At 50.3% G+C, this 19,614-nt stretch overlaps 2 protein-coding genes across 19 annotated transcripts in view; one reads left to right on the top strand and one right to left on the bottom strand.

Moving 5' to 3' along the window:
• Add1 (adducin 1) overlaps positions 1–14,395 on the top strand; it is a 57,830-nt gene extending 43,435 nt beyond the window's left edge. For 2 of the 15 annotated variants that reach the window (XM_032916986.1, XM_032916988.1), the window contains exons 11-16: positions 1,714–1,815; positions 2,366–2,455; positions 3,124–3,216; positions 7,403–7,559; positions 10,510–10,608; positions 12,513–14,395. In XM_032916986.1, coding sequence (XP_032772877.1) covers positions 1,714–1,815; positions 2,366–2,455; positions 3,124–3,216; positions 7,403–7,559; positions 10,510–10,608; positions 12,513–12,859 — 888 coding nt within the window. In that variant the 3' untranslated portion in view covers positions 12,860–14,395. Of the gene's footprint in view, positions 1–1,713; positions 1,816–2,365; positions 2,456–3,123; positions 3,217–7,402; positions 7,560–10,509; positions 10,609–11,217; positions 11,256–12,512 lie in introns of those variants that run through there. The other 13 variants (XM_032916993.1, XM_032916999.1, XM_032916991.1 and 10 more) reach the window with 9 other exon arrangements.
• A 1,318-nt stretch (positions 14,396–15,713) lies between these two features.
• On the bottom strand, positions 15,714–18,923 carry Mfsd10 (major facilitator superfamily domain containing 10). 4 transcript variants are annotated; one of them, XM_032916736.1, is made up of 13 exons: positions 18,665–18,923; positions 18,336–18,528; positions 18,153–18,249; positions 17,802–17,905; positions 17,405–17,563; positions 17,162–17,323; positions 16,873–16,981; positions 16,671–16,782; positions 16,419–16,527; positions 16,234–16,324; positions 16,103–16,150; positions 15,939–16,028; positions 15,714–15,837 (listed from the first exon to the last, which is right to left on the bottom strand). In XM_032916736.1, the coding sequence occupies exons 2-13, from the start codon at positions 18,507–18,509 to the stop codon at positions 15,722–15,724; spliced, it is 1,371 nt and encodes a 456-aa protein (XP_032772627.1). In that variant the 5' UTR covers positions 18,510–18,528; positions 18,665–18,923; the 3' UTR covers positions 15,714–15,721. The 4 variants fall into 4 exon arrangements, with proteins under 4 accessions (XP_032772627.1, XP_032772628.1, XP_032772630.1 ...); XM_032916737.1 differs by having other exon boundaries at positions 18,336–18,525; XM_032916739.1 differs by having other exon boundaries at positions 18,336–18,525; positions 18,831–18,921.
• Positions 18,924–19,614: the final 691 nt, after the last annotated feature.

Genomic DNA, 19,614 nt, shown 5'->3' with positions numbered 1-19,614 from the left:
CTCTGAGAGATGCTTGATGCCCCGTGCTGAAACACTCCTCTGAGGATGGATGGGCCATGGTTTTGTACAGGCTCGGACAGTCCGCCCAGATACTGAGCTGGCGTGTAGCAGAGGTCCATTGCCATAGTCCCTAGTGAAGGGACACTGTGCATGACACGCTCAGGCAGGGACAAGCAGGCAGGAGAGTGGTCTCCCTGTAAACGTGCTTTCACTTTAGACACTTAGAAGAGAAAAAGGGTTTATCTTCTCCGGGTGTTCTGGTGTGGGAAGAAGCCTCCATGCTTCTTTTCGTCATGGGGTCAGGGAGCCTGCATGGCTGTAGCTGGCCTCAGGGCTTGGGTGTGGGACTTTCCTCTTCTCTCTTCCTGCCCTCCCTTTCTTGACTTACTTGTAAAATGGAGCGTACCCCATAAACAAACCCCAGTTTGCTGATGCCGTGAGCATCTGCATTGCCTGGAGGCTTTGCACTGTGCACCTGCAGCAGATGCTGTGGGCGCTGGAGCTTAGCTTGAAAAGTCAAGTTATTTGAGGCATTTAGTCAACATGCGCCTCGAAGGGCCTGGTCAGCATATGTCTGTGGTTCTTACCGGTCTGCAGTAATACAGGTTCTGTGCAGGGCACCCAGGTTGGTATATTTTAATTTATAGTAATTGCTATTTTCAAATGTGTTCAAACTTCTGAGTGGCTGTTTTAACGTTTTTACTAAAATTATTTTTACTAAAATGCTGGAGTTATTTTTGTCTCAGAGGATAAGCATCAGTGAGTACCCACGGCTCCACGCCCATTCCACACTCCTTCGCAGTGGCTAAGCATTTGATGGTTTTGTTGCTTCCTTTTAAACTCTTATGGTTTATGGCTTTTTTATTGCCTCTCAAAAATATTCTGAAAGGCATAACACTTGCAAGATGGCTTGTTTTACTGTTCAGTGCCTGCTCATGCTTAAGTATTAGAATTGGCTAAAAATCTCATATTTTATTGGAGAGCCAAAAATAATGATGAGTGTAAGAACAGCATGAGGCCAGTATGCACTGATATCTAAAACAGCCTTCGAAGACTCATGAAGTGCTTTAAGTTTGTTTGGGATATTTTGTAACACTTAAAAGTATTAAGTTATATAAAATATTTGACATCACCAAAATCGTCTACCAGGTAGCTACTGTATGGTGCTGATACAGTACTTTTCTTGGGTGGGAATAGTCTACACTCGGTACATTCTGATGCTGTCGTTTATTTTAATGTAAAACTTTGGTGATGCCCACTCTTGCCTCACAGTGCAGACTTTGCCTACCCCTGGGGTAGGAGCATCACATTGCTTCTCATGATTGTCATCCCACGCTTCCAGTTGGCTTTGGTGTTGGGTGACTCTCAGGGCGGTGAACCAATGGTCTCTGAGGGGCTCCTCTGGCAGGCCCATGGGTTATGAGGCTCAGCTGAGTAGCTGGCCTTTTTGCTCCAGTCTTTGAGTGAGCTCTCTTAATGGCTTTTCTACCACTCATGAGCTCGAGTCTCATCACTTGTTGTTTTTTTTGTTTTAAATGGTCACATCACACTCCTATGGCGACTCTACTGGGTGACCCAGGAAATGTGGTCATTGGTTCCGTCCTGTGATGTTCAGTGCATGATCAGACGTGAGCTCTTTTGGACAGATTGGATGCTGTGGTGTCACTTACTGTTGTCATTATCCTGACTTTGCACATATTCTTGATATTCCAGTGGACTAAAGAGGATGGACATAGAACCTCCACCTCTGCTGTCCCTAACCTGTTTGTCCCATTGAACACTAACCCAAAAGAGGTCCAGGAGATGAGGAACAAGGTGCGTATTGCTGTCTGCACTTGGCGGGCTGTGGGTATACAGTTGGGAGGGGTGCTCTATGCTATGGGTAGTGTTAGCTTTTCATATTTGTGCTTCTGATCATCGTTTGGGGTCCCCACTTCTCAGATATCAGTTCCAAAGTGTGGAAAGTGCAGGGCCTGATCTTAATAGGAACAGACAGCAGCCCTTGCCTTTTGGGGATCATTGAGACATCCATGAGCTGTATTTGTTGTGTTAGACCCTGGGATCCATTGGCATTCACAGACTCACTGAGAACAGTGCCTAGCAAAGATTCCCACCAACTAAGTACAGTGCCCTGTAAGAGCCATGCGCAGTCAAGAACTTACTGGCCCATTATGCCAGTAGCTCATCACCCTCTGTGCAGTTAGGCCAATACCCTAAAGTAGGTGTGTCCTCACCATCCTGTCAATCATGGGCCTAGACGGAAGTGCAGCTTGCATTTGGTTGGGGTCTTAAGTGTGTAAAGGACTGGAAGTTACAGCTTCCGTTCTCTGTACTGCTCATGGGCCTTTTTTCTTCCTATCCTCAGATTCGAGAGCAGAACTTACAGGACATTAAGACGGCAGGACCTCAGTCGCAGGTTTTGTGTGGTGTGATGATGGACAGAAGCCTCGTCCAGGTAAGAGAACATAGTGTCTCTGACAATAGTGGGTGGTGACTAAGACCAGAATGATGTTGTGAGGTGAGTATTCCTGACCAGTGGGTGTCTTTGTTTAAATGCAGACCCTTTACTTGAGGTACAGACCAAGTCTAAGCATGCTGAGGGTGTGCCCACCCTTCTGGCCCTGCTCCTTAGAGTGCATGCCTACTCAAGGCGCGTAGCCACTGCTTTGAAACGGGTTGGTTCCTGGTCCCCGCTGAGTACTGTGGACGTCCCAGGAGGCGGGTGGGCTACGGACTTGGTCCTGGTGTACACTCATGTGTGCAACAGCGTGCTGCTTGGGGTGCAGAGTGGGTGGTGTGCTGGTAAATGGGTCCATCCACATTTACACGGGCTAGAGTGGCACACTGACACTGGTCGTGTAAGTGGTTATCTCTGAAATCAGGATGCCATCGATGCTTTGAGTCTCACTGCAGGAGTAGATGACTGTTGCTGCTTTTTTTTTTTTTAAATTGGCCAGCTATGGTCCTGGTTTCATGTCCAATGTCTGCACGTCCCACTGTCATCAACTGTACCGTTGACAACTGCCCCCGCTGCATGCTCTTAGCTGGCTTTATCCTGTCTTCTTGGTTGATATTTTTAAGGCTGGGCCTGGTGTGCTCTGATGACTCAGTTTACTGTTGCAGGACGCACCCCTCTCTGACTGTACGGAAACTATCGAAGGGCTCGAGCGTACAGAGCAGACCTTTAGTCCCGCTAAATCTGTCTCTTTTAGAAAGGTACTCACTGCCCTGTCCCTACCTACCTATTGGTCCACAGTGCTCTTCTCCCTTCCCTCCCCCAACTAGCTCCCCTCTACCGCACTGTCTTAGTAGTTAATGAGCAGCTTGACAAAGACCTTTAAGTCTTCTGAGATTGTAGAGAAGGTGTGCTCTGCCCGTTGTCTTTTTTAAAAACAATTTTCAGCCTTCTAAGTTTTTGCTTGAAATGGCTCACTGGAGCTACCTGGTGCGGTTCTGAAGTTTTGAATGTGAACTTGGTTAGTGCTTGCCATTGGCTTTCAGAGTTTACCTACTATAGGTTGCCAGTTGCAAATGGGCATGTCCGGACCCTGTTGGCAGTGGCAGCGTTTATTGTGACCCTCCCTCACTTGTTCAGCTTTGATTGTAGCAGTCAGAAGCCAGTTAATGATTGCCTTTCAGAAGGATGAGAACTAAAACACGGCTGTCTGTGTTAACCCTTATAAATTAAATGCATTTATTTTTTTTTCTTTTTTTTCGGAGCTGGGGACCGAACCCAGGGCCTTGCGTTTGCTAGGCAAGCGCTCTACCACTGAGCTAAGTCCCCAACCCCTTTATTTTTAACATTAAATAAAACCTGGCTGATGTATGAGCATGGGGTTCAAGGCCACCCTGGTTTATAGAGGGAGATCAGACTCAACAAACAAAGGAGTAAGGCACAGCGGTACAGCCAGCAATTCAGGGCTCACAGTGAGGCCCTTTCTCAAAAATAAATAAATAAATAAAATAAAAATAAATAAATAAAACATGAAAGTGGCTGATGCATGGATCAGAGCTTGAAGTTGGGTCTTTCCAGGCTCGCTTCTCTCTACACACTTGCTGTGTATTGTTTAAAGCTATTCTGATTGCCAGATAGAGTTAAATGTATATTGAGTTCCTCAGTTCCTGCCTGGACTCACTCCTGGTAACATTGTTTTACATATTTAGGTATTAAATGAGTCTGTCTTCCCATTTTTATATTCATTTCTCCTTACCTTTTGAAGGAATTTGTCAGAGATCAGGGGAAGGATGCTCTTTACCCTCCAGCTTGTCTTTCCCGTTGCTTCTTTTGGCCATACATCATGTGATCCTCTAACTTAACAATAGTCTTTATCTGCTGTATGTGGAGCTGTGTATGGTCTGCACACCCCATATGCTCGTCTACGGTCTGATCCTGCCTTGTGGGCTGCAGCTGATTCACAGTCACAATCGCTGCACTGTTTTTGGGGTCCTGTGCATTTCGTAGGTTTTAACTTCTTGGCAATTTGGAAAGCATCAGTGTAGCCAGCTCCTTTAGAGGATACATTTTGGGCTGGTTCTTCATCGATGACGACGTGGGCAGGTCACCTGGGTACTTGTCTGCACAGGTTCATGTATGTTCCCAGTAGGACACTTTGCAGGCCAACCCTAGCATCCGTAGTTGTGTTGGGGAGCACCTTAAGATGTGGATATAACAGGGCTTCTTAGGACAGATAGGCAGACCACCCAACCACACACCTAGCTTGTATGAAAGTTATTACTCCAGCGTCTCACACATTTACGTTTCCTCGCTAGTTACCTCTCTCGTTGCTGCAACAAAATACCTGACAAAAGCAGCTTCAGAAAGGAAGGGTTTGCTTGGCTCAGTGTAGAACAGCCCTTGTCCTAAACACTCCCTCCCAGTGAGGCAGACACACGGACACTTGCATCTCTTGAGGAAACAGACTTTTGAGACTTGGGAATTTGTGGGTTTTTGGGGAAGAAATTGCTTAGCCTTGGACTTTTCCACGCTGTTGGCTGCTCACACAGTGCTGGGATTGCTGTCCTTGGGTGGAGGAGATTCTGGAGCCTTTTCCACTTGAGCTTTGCACAGTCCAATGGGGAAGCTGTAAAAATCTGGGCCACCTTCTGGGTTTTGCTGCAGGTTCAGTAAGTGGTAGAGACAAGGGTATTAAGGGTATGCTGACATCTTCTCGGGAAGGAATCTGCAGTTCGGTCTGTGCTGTGAGCTTTTCTGTGTCTTCAGGGACTTCACTCCGGCTTGCTCTTCATGCTGTGGCAGAAATGCCAAGGGAGTAAGCCTATCTCTTGGACCTCTGACCTTATGGGTACCTAGTATGTTCATGGCCCGTGTTCCTCTCTCTCTAGCTCATGGGCAGCTTAATTAAGAGTTTTGTTGTTTTTTTTTTTTTTAATTAATTGAAAATCTTGGCAGCTGCAAGGAGGGGAGAGAGAGAAAGTCATGCTTTTTAAGTTAAGATGGAACAGAAATAGCTCCTTAGAAAAAGAGAAAGCGTGTCTAGGAGTAGAAGTGGACAAGTGAAGAGCCTAAAAAGCTCACCTCAAGTCTTTACCGATGAGCACCTGCTGTTCTGAGAGGTCCCGTCACTAACCCAGGTGCGCACAGTTTTTGTTCGGTCGGAGGCTTTAATCAGGTACAGAAGTAGCTACTAGGTCTCTATATTGCTTGGAGTTCCTGTTGGGCAGCCAGGAGTATGGTGATACCAACCTTTCATGGTCTTGTCTTCTTAGTCCTGGCTGCTGTACTCACTGAGTTCTCACTTAGTCAGAGGCTGCCTGACATGTGTTTACATTTGGTCTTTCAACACCTCGGCTGGTGGAAGGTCTGCTGTGTGCTTCTTGAGGGCCAGCCGATCTAGCACGGGGACTTTGCTTTACCTGTAGGACGTCAGAATGTAGTGACAGTGGATGCCTGCTGTCATTTGATTGCATGAGCTTGGACATGCTTCTCCTGTTACTGCTCTCATTTTGTTTGAGCAGTGGCAGCCAGCACACTGCTGTGTTTACAGAACGCAGTTGCATGGAGGGTCTTGCTAGTCGGATCTTTTTGTGGATATTAAGGCTGAGTGTGGCCTTTGGACAGGAAGGGATTTGTTTCAACCAGCATTAGCAAGTGACAATTCAGATTCTTTTCTGTCTTGCAGTGGCCAAGCTACTTATAAATGAAAAGCCAGTCAGTCATTTTCAGGCCAGACCTGAGGGAGGGTCCCTTCTTCATGAGTCTCCAGGCTCGTCAGCAACGCTGCCTGTTCAGTGTGCTTGCCCTTCTTTCCTGGGGTTCCGGGGTCTTTGCCACCATTTACACAGGAGTACTCTAAATACTTTGTCTCCTGTTTAACCCAGACAGACACCAGCTTCTCCAGCCCGTGCCTGAAGAATAGTTGCTGGTGTGGGTTGACAGTCTCTAAGAGCCAGTGCCGCTCACACTGATTGCCTCTGGTGTTCACCCCTTGCCCCAGTGTGTGAGCTGAGGCTCCAGGCCTACCATCTGAGTGATTTGGGTTCCTTGTTTCCTAAGCTGTCATCTAATCACATGCGTGCTGTGTTTTCTGGGTTGTGACTTAAGTACTTGGGGGCCTCTTTCCTCCCCTGCTGTGGGGTGGGGCAGGCTGCCCTCTGGCTCCCACTGTGGCCATAGCTCCTTTTCGGTTTGTCATGTTTGGCAGGAGAGCTACATTAGTGCTTTGCTTGCTTTTTGTGTCGTATATTCTCAGTTTCCAGACTTGTCAGGCAGACTTGCTGTTTGGGGATCTTTTGTTAGGGATAAGTCTGAGGTCTGTGGGGTAAGTGCAGGAGCAGGCTGTAAGCCAGTCCGTCAGAGGGCACAGTGCTGCAATCCTTCAGTCCCAGGAGGCAGAGGCAGGTGGATCTCTGTGAGTTCGAGGCTAGCCTGGTCTACAGCATCAGCTCCAGGACAGCCAGATCTACATAGTGAGACTTAGTCTCCCAAAAACAAAACACAACCAAAGAACGTAAACAAACCCCCATAGGCTCTGCCCTGGTTGTTGTAGAGTAACATTTTCTGAGGTCACACGGGAATGGATCGCTTAGTGTGGTACCCAGGTCGTCCTTTGCCATTGCTGTCTGCAGTGGGCAGACGAGGCTGCTTCTCCAGGGCATGTGTGCTCCCCACTGCACCTCAGTTGGTGCCTTTGCTTTTGAAATCTGCCTTGGCCATGGGCCCTGGCAGTGTAGTCCTGGAATGTCTGTGCACTCCTGAAAAAGACCTCTCCACCTCTGCTGCTGTCTGCTCAGGAAGAGGGAGGCCCCACTGGGCCAAGTGGTACAGTCTTCTGTCTATGTGCTCCCGAGAAGTCCCTATCTCCCCCTGCTTGATGTGTTCCTGGGGGGGGAGGGAGGTTCCACCAGGCCAGACTCCTGTATACCAAGTCTCTCTGCTTTACAGGGGGAGCTCGTGACGGCCTCCAAAGCCATCATTGAGAAGGAATACCAGCCCCATGTAATTGTGAGCACCACAGGTCCCAACCCCTTCAACACGCTCACCGACCGTGAACTAGAGGAATACCGCCGAGAGGTGGAGCGGAAGCAGAAGGGCTCTGAAGGTGAGTGCTCCTGAGGTCTAGATGTAGGGCAGCCCCAGAAAGCAGGAGAAAGTGTCCAGAAGCTTCTCTGTGTGAGAAAAGTCTTGTGCACGAAGCACAAGTCTTGTTTGGTAAAGTCCTGAGCAGTATATCCTCACAGTCCTACTCTAACCTTTGTGCTGCACAGAAAGAATTACAAGGTTAAACACAAAGGGAACGGTGCATGTCAAGATGGATTTGTGTGAGGCACCCTCGGCCATGGTGGGTCCCAAATGCATGTATTCCGTCACAAAACAGGGTTCTGCTAGGGTTTGGCCTCTGCTCTTCCAGGAGCTGCAGAGAAGAGTGAGTTAGAGGATTCAGCACCAAAGCTGTTCCTCCTGTGTGCAGTGCTGGTCGTTTCTGTCCACTTGATGTTACCAATTTGGATTAGTTATTGAGAAAGCTCTTCAGTATTATGTTTAGGCAATTACTTACTCTTTATTCATGCAGTATTTCTGCCAGCATTTCCCTGAGAAGAGGCCTCCTGCTTCATTGATTGATGGTGCAGATACCATTCAGATGTTGTGTGTGCAGACATCTGAACTCATCCTTACCTCCCTGGGTAACGGGCTGGTTCCCAGTTGCTCGAGAAGAGCCTGCGGCTGGGAGGAGTGACAACTATGGGAGCAGGGTGTACATGGCAAAGTCTGGGAGCGGGTCGGGGTCTGTGAGTTTTCAGGTCTCAGAATTGAGGCTTTTGGTTGGACCATGGTCCGAGTGCAGATGAACGTACTCATTACAACGGCTCTCATAGCTTGGCATAGTCTTTCTCCATAACCTGTCCTGTGCCCATAGGCTATGAGTTATAAGGTTGTGAATGCTCCTGTCCAGGGGTGGTCCTGGGGTGTGAGTTAGTATGCTGACTGCTCCGGTGTGTTCCAGACCACGTCAGGAATAGCACTGCCTGCTGCTGTGGCCCCTTTTCAACTCTTTTGACAATCTTTTTTGTCAAAATGATTTTATCGAAAGTTACAGAACAGTTTGACAACAAATGGAAGCAGATAGTAGGGCAAGTGTCAGAACTCGACAGAACAAGTACCTCCAGCCCTCGAAAACCAGATCCTGACCTTTGAGAACTGGAGAAGCAGGCCTCTAGGCCGTGGGACCCTCTCCCCGAGTTGTCTGTTCACCATCCACTGGGACCATTTACTGGTACTCGCAGGAGCCTGGGCAGAGATGCTGTACTCATGAGCATTCACGCCGAGCTGTGTCTAGTCCTGTGTACTGCATACCAAGGGTGCTCCTCAGCTGCCCTCCCAGGCATAGCCTTGCGGACAGTTCTTAGTGTACAGCGTGGACCACCCTCCTGGGCTGTAGGGCACCGATGATGACTGTCTCACTTGATCCAGCTTAACCTTATTTGGCCTTGTTTTAGATTAAGCATTGCATTGTGTAGTCGCTGAAGAAATGAGTTATGTGAAAAGTGGTTCCTCAGATGCTCAGTGTCTGCTGGCAGCAGAGGGAGCTTGTGGAGGAGGGTAAATCCTGGGCTGTGGAGAGGAGCTCTTCCCATTGTTCTCTCAGGAGGGCATCAGTAGCCTTTGTCCTAGAAGGCCAGGCCAGCTGCTCACCCGTCAGAGCTGAATTTGTGTCAGAGACTTTGATGAGCTTAGGACTGTAGTGTTCACAGTAAGCACACACAATAGATTATTGGTGGGAGATGTTTTATATAAGAAACTAAAAACCTAAGTAATTCTGGTGTGACTTCCTGGTTGACAGCATGTGGGTATTTTGTAGCCAGGGGGTCTTCTCACTCACAGACCTGGTCATCTTAGGGAACCTTCTACTGAGGGAAGATTTTTATGTGAAAGGTGGAGATTTGAGAAGAATTGATAAAGTTTATATATATATATATATATATATATATATATAATTTATTTTTTTCCCTTAAATGAGAAGTAAACTTGGGGTTTTCTGCATCTGGGGCCCCAGTTTCCTATATCTTTTCCTTTGGTCTTCATCAGTCTAGTTCACTTTAGGAAATTAAAGCAACGCTGGAGTTGACGAGTCTGAATTATGTGGGTGTCTGGGGTGATCCAGTGCTCTGGCTTGCTGCGCAAACCTGATGCATTTGGATCCCCAGAGTCTATGTGAAAGCCAGACACAGTAGCACATGCGTCAGACAGCCTCTCCCAGAGCTAGGGTTAGCTAGCTTGGAGTGCACAGCGCCACACAACAAAGATGAGACCGTCTCAGAGACTGTGGAAGGCGAGGACTGGCCTCCACAGGTGCTCTGTATACTTGTGTGCGTACACATAACAGATTATTTGTGGGAAGCATTTTATGTAAGAAATTAAAATCCTAGTAATGCTTGTGTGACTTCCTGGTTGACTGGTACAGCTGTTGTTTGTATCCAGAAGGTTTCGCACTCATACAGGACATGGCCAACAGTCAGGCACATGACATCTCTGACTGGAAGATTCTCTTTGAATAATTAAATTATTTTGTGTGCGTGTGTGTATGAATGTAGACATACAGGTGCCAGCCATGTGGGTGTGTGGAGGTCAGATGCCAACTTGTGGGATGTATGTGTTCCCAGGTTTAATTCAGGTTGTCAGGCTGTGTGTTAGTTGCTTTTACTTGCTAAGCTGTCCTTCTGCCCTGAAGATTGTCTTTGTAATAAGAGCAGAAATTAGCCAGTTGTGGTGGCTCACGCCTATCGTCCTAGCACTTAAAAGGCTGAAGTAGGGTAGCTGCTAGTTGGAGGCCACCGCTGGTAGTTTTTGAAATTCAGTCAGTATCTCAGTTGTGTGGATAAGAGCAGACCCCAGGCTGGGGGCCCATCTTGCTCCCTGAGGTGCATCCTGGGCATCTCTGCAGCCTGAAAGGGGCTGGCAGGCCAGCAGGCCGGCTGCTCTGCTGCCGAGGAAGGGGGAGAGCACCCATGTGCAGTTTCCACACCTCATGCTCCCTTTACTTACATCTGTAGAGAACCTGGACGAGACAAGAGAGCAGAAAGAGAAGAGCCCTCCAGACCAGTCAGCTGTTCCCAACACTCCGCCCAGCACTCCCGTCAAGCTTGAAGGAGGTGAGTCCTGTGTTGAGGCATTGTGGCTGCCCTGCTGGGAAGGGCTGCATGGCCTGTGTGCACTGGCAATGGAATGTGGACGTCATCCATGGACATGGATGACGTGTAGCATTCCCACAAACTCAGTGCTGCACAAAGGTCTGGAACCAGCTGTTTCTCCGGTCCCTGCTCTGTCTAGGGCAACCTGAGCAAGATAGTGTGAGCTGTTGAGAGTGGGGGAGGGCACACTTCAGGGATGTTGCCCACCGTCTTGTCATGTCCGTTTTGCCCTTTGTCTGCACACTCCCAGCACTGACCAGAGTCCATTGACACCTCAGTGCCTTCAGGTGTGTGGGGCTGCAGGACTCTAGGCCTGCTGTACTAATCAGTCCTCTGAGAGTGCCGTACGTGCCCCTCTGCCTCTCAGGCCACCGCATGTATGTGTTGTGTGGTCCAACACGTGACATGTTTGTCCCTTAGTCTCCCATGTTTGTCTATGTCTCCTGGCTCCCCTCACCCTAGTCTGTGGTCTATAAGAGTGGCTTGGCCTTTCTTCTTATGTAACCCAATGGCTGTGACTGAATGCATAGATTCTCTACTTGTGCTTTCTTTCTTGTGGCCGCCTTACAGCAGGAGACGGATGTGCTAAAGAGTACCTGTTACCCTAGTAAGTACCCGCGCCTGCCTCTGCTCTAACCAGGTGCTTGCGCTGTGCCTCGCTTTCCTGCTTCTCTGTTGCTTATGTTTTCTGTATATCCAAATAAAAACATAAGGCTTCATTAATATGACCAGTCTCTCAGTGACCCACTTGGTCATTAGAAAGCTGAAGGGTGGGGTCGGCTTCCCAGGATGCTCCAGTGGTGCTCAGCATACTCTGGGCCTCAGAAAACTTTAACTTCTGAGCCTATTTCTTGATTGCTTAGTGGGGTGCTTTTGCCATAAAGGGTCAGGAGTAGATCAGACTGGGTTCTGACAGGGTGGATTCTGCTAACTGATATTTATGGAAGTTTGTTTGAACCTGTGCTTAAGTTGGGATGGACAGCTTGGCTGGAGTGATAGTTGGTTTGCAGTGAGCTTGGCAGAGAGAGCCCTGGTGCTAGGGTGTATGGAGCCTATGGGCTTGCCGTCCTCTCTCTCCCAGTTATCCTGGGTCGGAGGATAGCCATCAGGGCGCTCTCCTGGGGCATCTCCAGCCTCCCGAGCTTAAGCACTCAGGTTTGAGGCTTGGAGCCTTCAGTGCCCAGGCTGCTCCTAACCCATGCTTAGCTCAGCTGCTCTTGGTCCTGATCTTTGGCTTGATTTTTAAGTACTAAACGGTTTGGTGTTGCCTAACATGCCGATTACTTATAATTTTACAGACTAAATATCTGTAATAGTGGTGTCCCTGGTCATGTAGATCCGTGCTGTGCCCTAGGTGGAACCTTCCTTCACTCTGTTGCGTTTGCTCTTTCTGTTTAGCTGTTCGAATTGTGAGGGCAGCCTGTCTCACAGTTCATCTCATAGCTAACCATAGTTTGATATTATTGCGTAAGGGCTCTCATAGTTGACTCCTAGTTTTCTACTGGCTGTCATGGGGGAGACCCAGTGTTGTAGAACCAAATTTAGACTTAATTCCTGGACACTAATACACCAGCAAACCTCTCTTCATTGTCCAGTAGAGTAACGTGTCCTAATGTGGCCTTTTTGCAGAAGTGGCAGGCTATAGCTCTGGCTCCTGTCTGCCTGCTCTTCATGAGAAGGTACTAGAACCCCTCTGAGATTGAGTCTACATTTCATAATGTGCTATATCCAGTCGTAGGGTAGTGTCAAGGTTTTGATCTAGGGAATGCCTAGAAACTACCAGGGGTTGGAAGCTCTGGCTCATGCTCTTATTTCCAGCTGCTCTGTCCAAATTTTAACTCATCTCTTTCATGGTCGCCCATCAGGCCTTCCCCAGGAGCCAACATCCAGGGATGGCAGCGATGCCACCACCTCCAAGCCGACTCCCCCTGACCTCTCCCCTGATGAGCCTTCAGAAGCACTTGCCTTCCCAACAGTGGCAGAGGAAGCCCATGCTTCCCCAGACACCACTCAGCCCCTTGCTGAGGCTGACCCTGAGCCAGCCTCAGCCTCAGCTCCAGGAGCTGAAGAGGTAGCCTCCCCTGCCACTGAGGAGGGGTCTCCCATGGACCCTGGCAGCGACGGGTCTCCAGGCAAGTCCCCATCCAAGAAGAAGAAGAAGTTCCGCACCCCGTCCTTCCTGAAGAAGAGCAAGAAGAAGAGTGACTCCTGAAGGCCCACCCTGCATACTGTCGTGTCTGAAGGCCTGGCTCTGCCAGGACTCCCTCCTCTGTCTTGTGTTCTGTCCTCTCGTGTAATGGAATGCAAAAAGCCAAGACCTCCATGTAACTAGAGCCCCCTCCCATGTATGGTCAGCCCCTGCACCAGTGCTAACCCAGTGTGTGCTCAGCCCCTCTACCCTGGGCCTTGGGTTCTGTGGGGAGTTGGGCTTAGCCTGCACCTGTGAGTTGTGCCCCCCTGCAGGAGGGGGACACTGAATCCTGGTCCTGGCTGGAAGGCATAGGAGGCTTCTGCCAGCTCTGGTTACAGCGTCACCCTCCTGAGCCTTGCCTCTCACTCTCCTTTCTGTCGTGAGTATTGAATTGTCTGCTCAGTTTCCCTCCACCCTGTGGAGTCTCAGGTGGCTGATTTGGACTCGGCTTTGCTGGCATCCTCTGCTCCGTGATGTCAGTTATCCCCATACACAGGTATCCACATACCCCAGCCATGGTCTGAGAAAACACTCTCATGTCCATCCGCGGCCCAGGGCACTGTGGCTGCCTTAAAGACATGGGTTAAGCCTGCTGCCCTAGCAGTGAGCAACCCTTTGTATACCCAGCACAACGCTATGCATGGTCTAACTGATGACCCCATGACCAAAACCACATTCAGGCGCTCATAGTTGACCTTACCGGGGTCTTGCATTCCCATCTTAGGGAACAGATACCAGGAGGGGGAAGAGTCCTTTCTAAAACTTTGTTTCAGCAGGTTTGCGATTTAGCCTCCATTTTTACTGTGAACTTGAACAGGCCACTTTTTGCGTTAGTTTTTGTTGTAGAGCCTATGACAGACTGCAGCAGAACACTCTTGACTTGTGTGGGGAGGTTTTGTAGGAACAGGGACCGTAACTCAGTCTGAACGATGCCCTGGTTTTGATAGGGATGGTAACTCATGGTTGAAGCTGGCTTTGGAGGTGCCATCTAATGTCTTGCATCATTCACGGAGCCCGTGACCTCCTTGGTCATCCCTTATGAATTTTTACCTAACTTTCATCCCTGGAAAAGGGCTTGAAACTGCTTTAGTGAGTGGGGAAGCCGAGTGTCAGGTGGAATCCTAAGGGGCCTTGTTCCAGGAGCTGCCACTGCCAGCCTGACTAGGAGAGGGAGCCTGCTGGGGCCCTCCACGCCCCTGCCGGGTTGGGCCTCATAGAGCGGGTGCTCGGATGTGGACAGAACCCTGTGATCTCCCAATGGGGCACCAAGCAGGACCCCACAGCCTGCTGTACTGCTAGTCCCACTAGTCACCACGGTGGCCTGAGCTCTCACCTGGTCCTGAGTCCCCTCATCTGGACTCCTCCTCGTCCTCCTTCTGGCCCTTCCTTTATCCCACATATGCAATGACTTCTCACTTTTGTAGTCTAATCTTTGTATTACACACGGAATATCGCTGCATATATGGACAGACTTGGAGGACAGGTCCTGTGTGTCCTTTCCTCGTCTTAACAGGTCTTACTCACAAATAAAAGTCTTTAAGCAGTTTCTTTGTCTAAGGTTGGGAAGCAACTTTGTATTTTTATGCCTTTGTTCCCTCAGTTTATTTAGCTGTGTGTCTGTCCGTGTGTATCTAGACATGTATGTCTGTTCTATGTTGTGTGCATGGATGTCAGGAAAACCTGAGCCTTGGTGGCAGGTACCCTCCTTGTCTGCTAGGTGGCCAAACCTTCCTGACCCTAAAATAGGGTTCCCTAAGTGTTTGTCCTGTGTTAGGAACTCAGAGCCTTTTCTTCTTTAAGTTTTGTTTGTTTGAGACAGGGTTTCTCTGTGTAGCCTGGCTGTCCTGGAACTCTGTAGACCAGGCTGGCCTTGAACTCACAGAAATCCTCCTGCCTCTGCCTCCTGGGTGATGGGGTCAAACATGTATGCCACCACGGCCTGACTTTTTAAGTTTTATTTTTCATTTGTTTACTTATTTATATTTTGTTTTTCCTGCATACATGTCTGTGTGATGGTGCCTTTGGAGTTACAGACATTGTGAGCTGCCATGTAGGTTCTGGGAATTCGACCCAAGTTCTCTGGAAGAGCAGCCTGTGCTCCTAACTGTTGAGCCATCTTTCCAGCCCAAGCTTAATTCTTGCCCAGATGTCACCAATAGCTATGAACTAACTACTGGGGCCCCTGTACCTTATACCTACAGCTGCCTTTTTGGGTACAGAATGGCCTATCCTGAAATTAGGGTCTGGCAGCATTCTATCATTGATGGGGGAGGAGCTTGGTAGGCCTTACCCTTCCCATTAGAAGTTAAAGTTGGGGCTAGAGGTTAAGAGCACTGACTGCTCTTCCAGAGGTCCTGAGTTCAATTCCCAGCAACCACATGGTGGCTCACAACCATCTGTAATGGGACCTGAAGCCCTCTTCTGATGTGTCTGAATAGAGTGACAGTGTGCTCACATAAGAAAAAAAGTTAAGGTTGCTGGGGGAGGGGTGTCATTCACTACAGTGATGTGGTCCATGCTCTAGTAAATAACCCCACACCGTACCCATACTAATTAAATTCCAGTGGGCCACCAACAAAAGAGGGGAGGGTTGCTAGAAAGTAGTTCTTCAATGGGGTAGTTATTATCATATAACATTCAGTACACAATTGTCAAAGAATAGTGAGACAAAAGAGCAGCACTTGGTACAAAACAGCTGCTTTATTTGGTCATTCAGAAGAATGAGAGATTAAAAAAATCAGAAGCCTAAAAGGCTTTGGAGTAAGAAAAGGACGTGGCTGCCCAGACTTCCTGCTGGGTTGCCATCCTGAGAGGAGGAATGTGGCAGGCCTCCCTGGGCCCTGAGGAAGGAGTGTGCTAGGAGTGGACGGCAGGACAGTTCAGCTACTCCTCCTTGGGAGTCTGTGCTGGATGCTGCAGCTTCTGCAGGAGTAAGAAGGGCAGCAGGAAGAGCGCGGAGCACACGGTGAAACAGACCTGGGCCCCAGTCAGCCAGTACACTGTGGAGAGAGAGGTGCTCAGCCAGGCTCTCCACAACCCTTTTCCTGACCCGCTCCCCTCAGCTGCCAGGAAGTCCTCAGTGCCAGCCGGTGGCACTTACCTGAGGCGGCCACTATGGGCCCCACTGCCCTACCTAGGGCACCTAGACTCCGCAGTATGCCCATGATTGTGCCTTTTTGTCCTGGAGAACCTGATGGGGGAGGACTTGTCAGGTGCCTGTTTGCTTTCTCCTACCTTGAGTAGCCGTTCGGGGAGGGCTCTTACCATAGCTGGAGACCATGGTGGACAGACTAGGCACTACAACAGCGGCAGCTGGTGGGAGAGTATTGGGAGGCACCTGTTAGCCCAGGAGAGGCATGAGGCTGTCTACACCAGCCCTGGCAAAGCCCACTCACCGAAGGAGTAGAGCATCAGTCCCAAGCCCAACATAGGCAGTGAGTGCCCCCAGCCGATTAAGAGGAAGGCTGGCACCAGCAGCAACATTGCCTAGGGAAAACAGAAGATCTCAGGACTGGGTTTACAGCCTGCCAGGAGTTGAGCACACCACCTGTCCTCACTGTAGAGAAAGTACGTCCCTTACCCGCTTCACGGCTGCAGCTTCCTTGCCAGGGCGGATCCGCCGGGCGTAGGTGCCCTGTATGGTGGCCATGGTGAGGCCGATGAAGAAAAACATCTTGCCCTGCTGCAGGCTAGGAGGTGGAGGGTGAGCACCTAGCCCCCTAGGTCACCAAACTGCCCGGGGGATGGGCAAGGGCAGCCAGAATGCTGGGAGGGTTCCTGGACCTGGGGTCTGAGGACCTTCAAGCGGAGCCCCTTTAAGATGGAGACCTACCTGCTGAACTGGAAGCGCTGGTGTGTAAGGAAGCTGAGCGTGTACTCCAGGCCCGAGAACAGGAAGAGGTAGAGGAAGTAGACGAGACCCAAACGGCGTAAGTTTCTGAGCCCTGCAAGTCAACAGAGACCACGGGTTGATCTTTGTCCACAGTGGGTAGTTGAGACGTGACTTGAGCGCTCATGAGCGGTAGCCTCCTTACCGTCCTCAGTAGGTGGATCCTGACTGTGAGCTACAGCTGCAAAACGAAGCAGGGCCAGGGGGCTGAGCAGGTTGGCAGCAGTGTGGAAGCCCAAGGTGACAGAAGACGCCTGTGGGAGGAAGGGAAGGCTGGCCAGGAGGCTGGGAGCACGTAGCCTGGCAATTCAAGGACCAGGACCTGTGAGGCAGTAGGGGCCAAGATCCAGGGAACCCAGGAGGTGCTGCGATGGGCTTGAGGGCAGCCAGTCTCCCCTGACAATGGCCCTCACCCTCCCTGGACCAGGGCGTACCCGCTTTTCCTGTGGCAGTGTCTCTGGCAAGAAGCAGAAGATGAACAACATGTCGGAGACGGCAAAGAGTAGGCTGATCCAGGGAACCATTTCCACAGACAGGAATGCTCCGAGCATGGGACCCAGAGTAAAGGCCAGGGAGAAGGCTACCCCAATGACTGCCTAGGGAAAAGATGACTTCAGCTAGGCATGGAGTCCGAAGCCCAGACATCAGTCTCTGTTTCCCTGGGTCTGTCCACTCACCATGCCTTGGCTGCGGGTCGGAGGTGAGCCCAGGTCAGCGACAATGGCTGTGGAGAGGTTAACGTTCCCCTTGCTGATGCCTCCTATCACTCTGGAGGCCAAGAAGGCCGTAAAGCTCCGAGAGGTAGCCCACACGGCATAGGAGATGGCCAAACCTGTCTGCCAATGGGTGGAGGCCAAGTGGCAGGATCAGTCACTTGAGGCCAGGAAGCACCCAGAGTAAGGCAGGCAAACACATAACAACCCTCAGACCACTTGTGTCCCTGTGCCTTCCTTAAGTGTAACACCAGGGGCCAGAAAGTCCCTCTAGAAGGGATGAGAGCTCACTGTGGGCAGGGGAACCCCACAGCTGCATGCTCCCCTCTCTGCCTGTTGACAGCTGTGTCCAGAGGCTTACCAGGGACATCATCATCACTGGGCGCCTCCCTAGGTAATCAGAGGCAGCTCCTGTGAGTGGTGCAGAGAAGAACTGCAGGAGGGAGAAGGCTGAGCCGATGAGACCTGTGAGACAGAGGATCAGTCCTAGAGTGTAGACCACACTTAGCCCTATACTCACAGGTCTTCGACTGAAGCTCAGGTGGCCTCAATTATAAAAAAAAAGCCAACCAACCAAGACAACAAACAAAACAGGCCTGCCAGTTAAAGGAGGCAGGAACCCGGGGAGGAGAGGATGACTGACCAGGAATCTAGGCCGAACTAGCTCTCTAAGAAAAGGCTGTGGGCCCCAGCACGGCACACAGCGACATACCTCCGAACAGGACGCTGTTGTACCTCTTCTCCGCTGGCATCCCGATGGCTGTGGCAAACCAGTCTACCCCACGCTGCCAGGAGCCATAGAGGGGGTCCTGGGTAACAGAAAAGCAACTCCAGCTGGATGAATCCGTGATAGGCTAGGCAAAGGGAGAGCTCCCGCCTTGGGGGAGGGGCTCACTTGTTCGCGGCCGTGCCTCTCAAGCAGTCCAGGCAGCAGAGGCAGCAACAGTGTGAACGCCAGGAGGTCGAGTAGCAGGCCGAGGAAGATCACGATGATCACGCGGCGCTCGGACGCGAGCCGAGGCCGTATAGGCGGACGAGGCGTACAGCCTGCATCCCCTGCCCATCCCATTGTGGAAACTCCGACCCTGCTGAGGAAAGAGGGTGTGAAGACGCCCCCGTTTACCTTCCACTTAAAAACTCAAATTCCAGGTTTTTGCCAGACACAACGGAAGTGCTTCCAATGCGGTCCTGGCACACCCTTCAAGGCGCGATTCCCTTACTGACCTAGGGTAGCAGTAAGCTCAGGGCCGCAGTGGTCAGGGCGCCCCCTGTTGCGAAGCGGGTAACGGGGAGAAGACGGAGGAGGAGTCGCAGGCGCCCAGAGCACCTGTTCGTGTGCCACTTTGGCCTCCTCAGGCGAAATCCAAGCCCTTGCTTCTTATCCACCCACCTGGGACCTGTGCACGTGTGCCGAGGCTCCTGGCGGGGACAAACGGGTGGATGGACAGGGACGCTCCCTGGATAGCGGCCACACCCCGGAGGCTTCGGAGCAGGCACCTCCTCTTCCGGGAGGCCCGGCTGTGGCGGGAACTGGGCTTGGAGCCCAGCAGCCAAGTGTAGAGGTGGCCTGCAGGCCTCCAGATGCATGAGAAGCAAGCAGTGAAGTTCTGAAGAGCTAAGTGTATCTAAGAGACAGCCTGTCCGAGCAGTTCAGTTCCTAGGTACTTATGTATCTTTCTTTTGAGTCAGGATCTCCCGTATCCACCATTGACCTTGAACTCCTGATCCTCCTACTTTAGCTTTCTCTAAACCACGATGGAGTTGGGCATGGTAATGCACACCTCCAGTACCAGCACTCGTTAGTGGAGACAGAATAGGACTCAAAGTCATCCTCAATCAACGAAGTTTGAGAACAGCCAGAGCAGAGCATGTGAGACCCTGTCTTTAAAACCCAAAACAAATAGACCAATCTTTTAGATAAAACACTAAAGTCCTGCCCCACCAATGCTGTTACCATCTTCAAGCCATACAGTCCACATTAGCTCTTTCCCAGAAGACACACCAGAATGCACTCTTGGGTGGTAAGCTCTCTCTTTAGCTGGATTGTTCCTCTTCTGATGACATAGGACAAAATCTGGAGGCTCGTATGATTTTTCTTGGCATGTCCCTTCTCATAGGTTGAACAGAGTTCAATTTATGCCCAGGATAAAGCTCTGCCCTGCTTCTTGATGCAG

Source organism: Rattus rattus, chromosome 11 (genome assembly GCF_011064425.1).
Source record: "Rattus rattus isolate New Zealand chromosome 11, Rrattus_CSIRO_v1, whole genome shotgun sequence".
NCBI lineage: Eukaryota > Metazoa > Chordata > Mammalia > Rodentia > Muridae > Rattus > Rattus rattus.
This window is presented reverse-complemented; position numbering and strand designations above follow the sequence as displayed.

What these genes read in the sequence shown, in the direction of transcription:
- Mfsd10 (XM_032916736.1), bottom strand. Translation starts at nt 18,509, where the DNA reads ATGGGATGGGCAGGGGATGCAGGCTGTACGCCTCGTCCGCCTATACGG. An exon ending in CAGCGCTTCCAGTTCAGCAG is followed by an intron (nt 16,528 to 16,670) that starts GTAGGTCTCCAT and finishes TCCACCTCCTAG; the next exon opens with CCTGCAGCAGGGCAAGATGT. An exon ending in AAGCTGCAGCCGTGAAGCGG is followed by an intron (nt 16,325 to 16,418) that starts GTAAGGGACGTA and finishes TGTTTTCCCTAG; the next exon opens with GCAATGTTGCTGCTGGTGCC.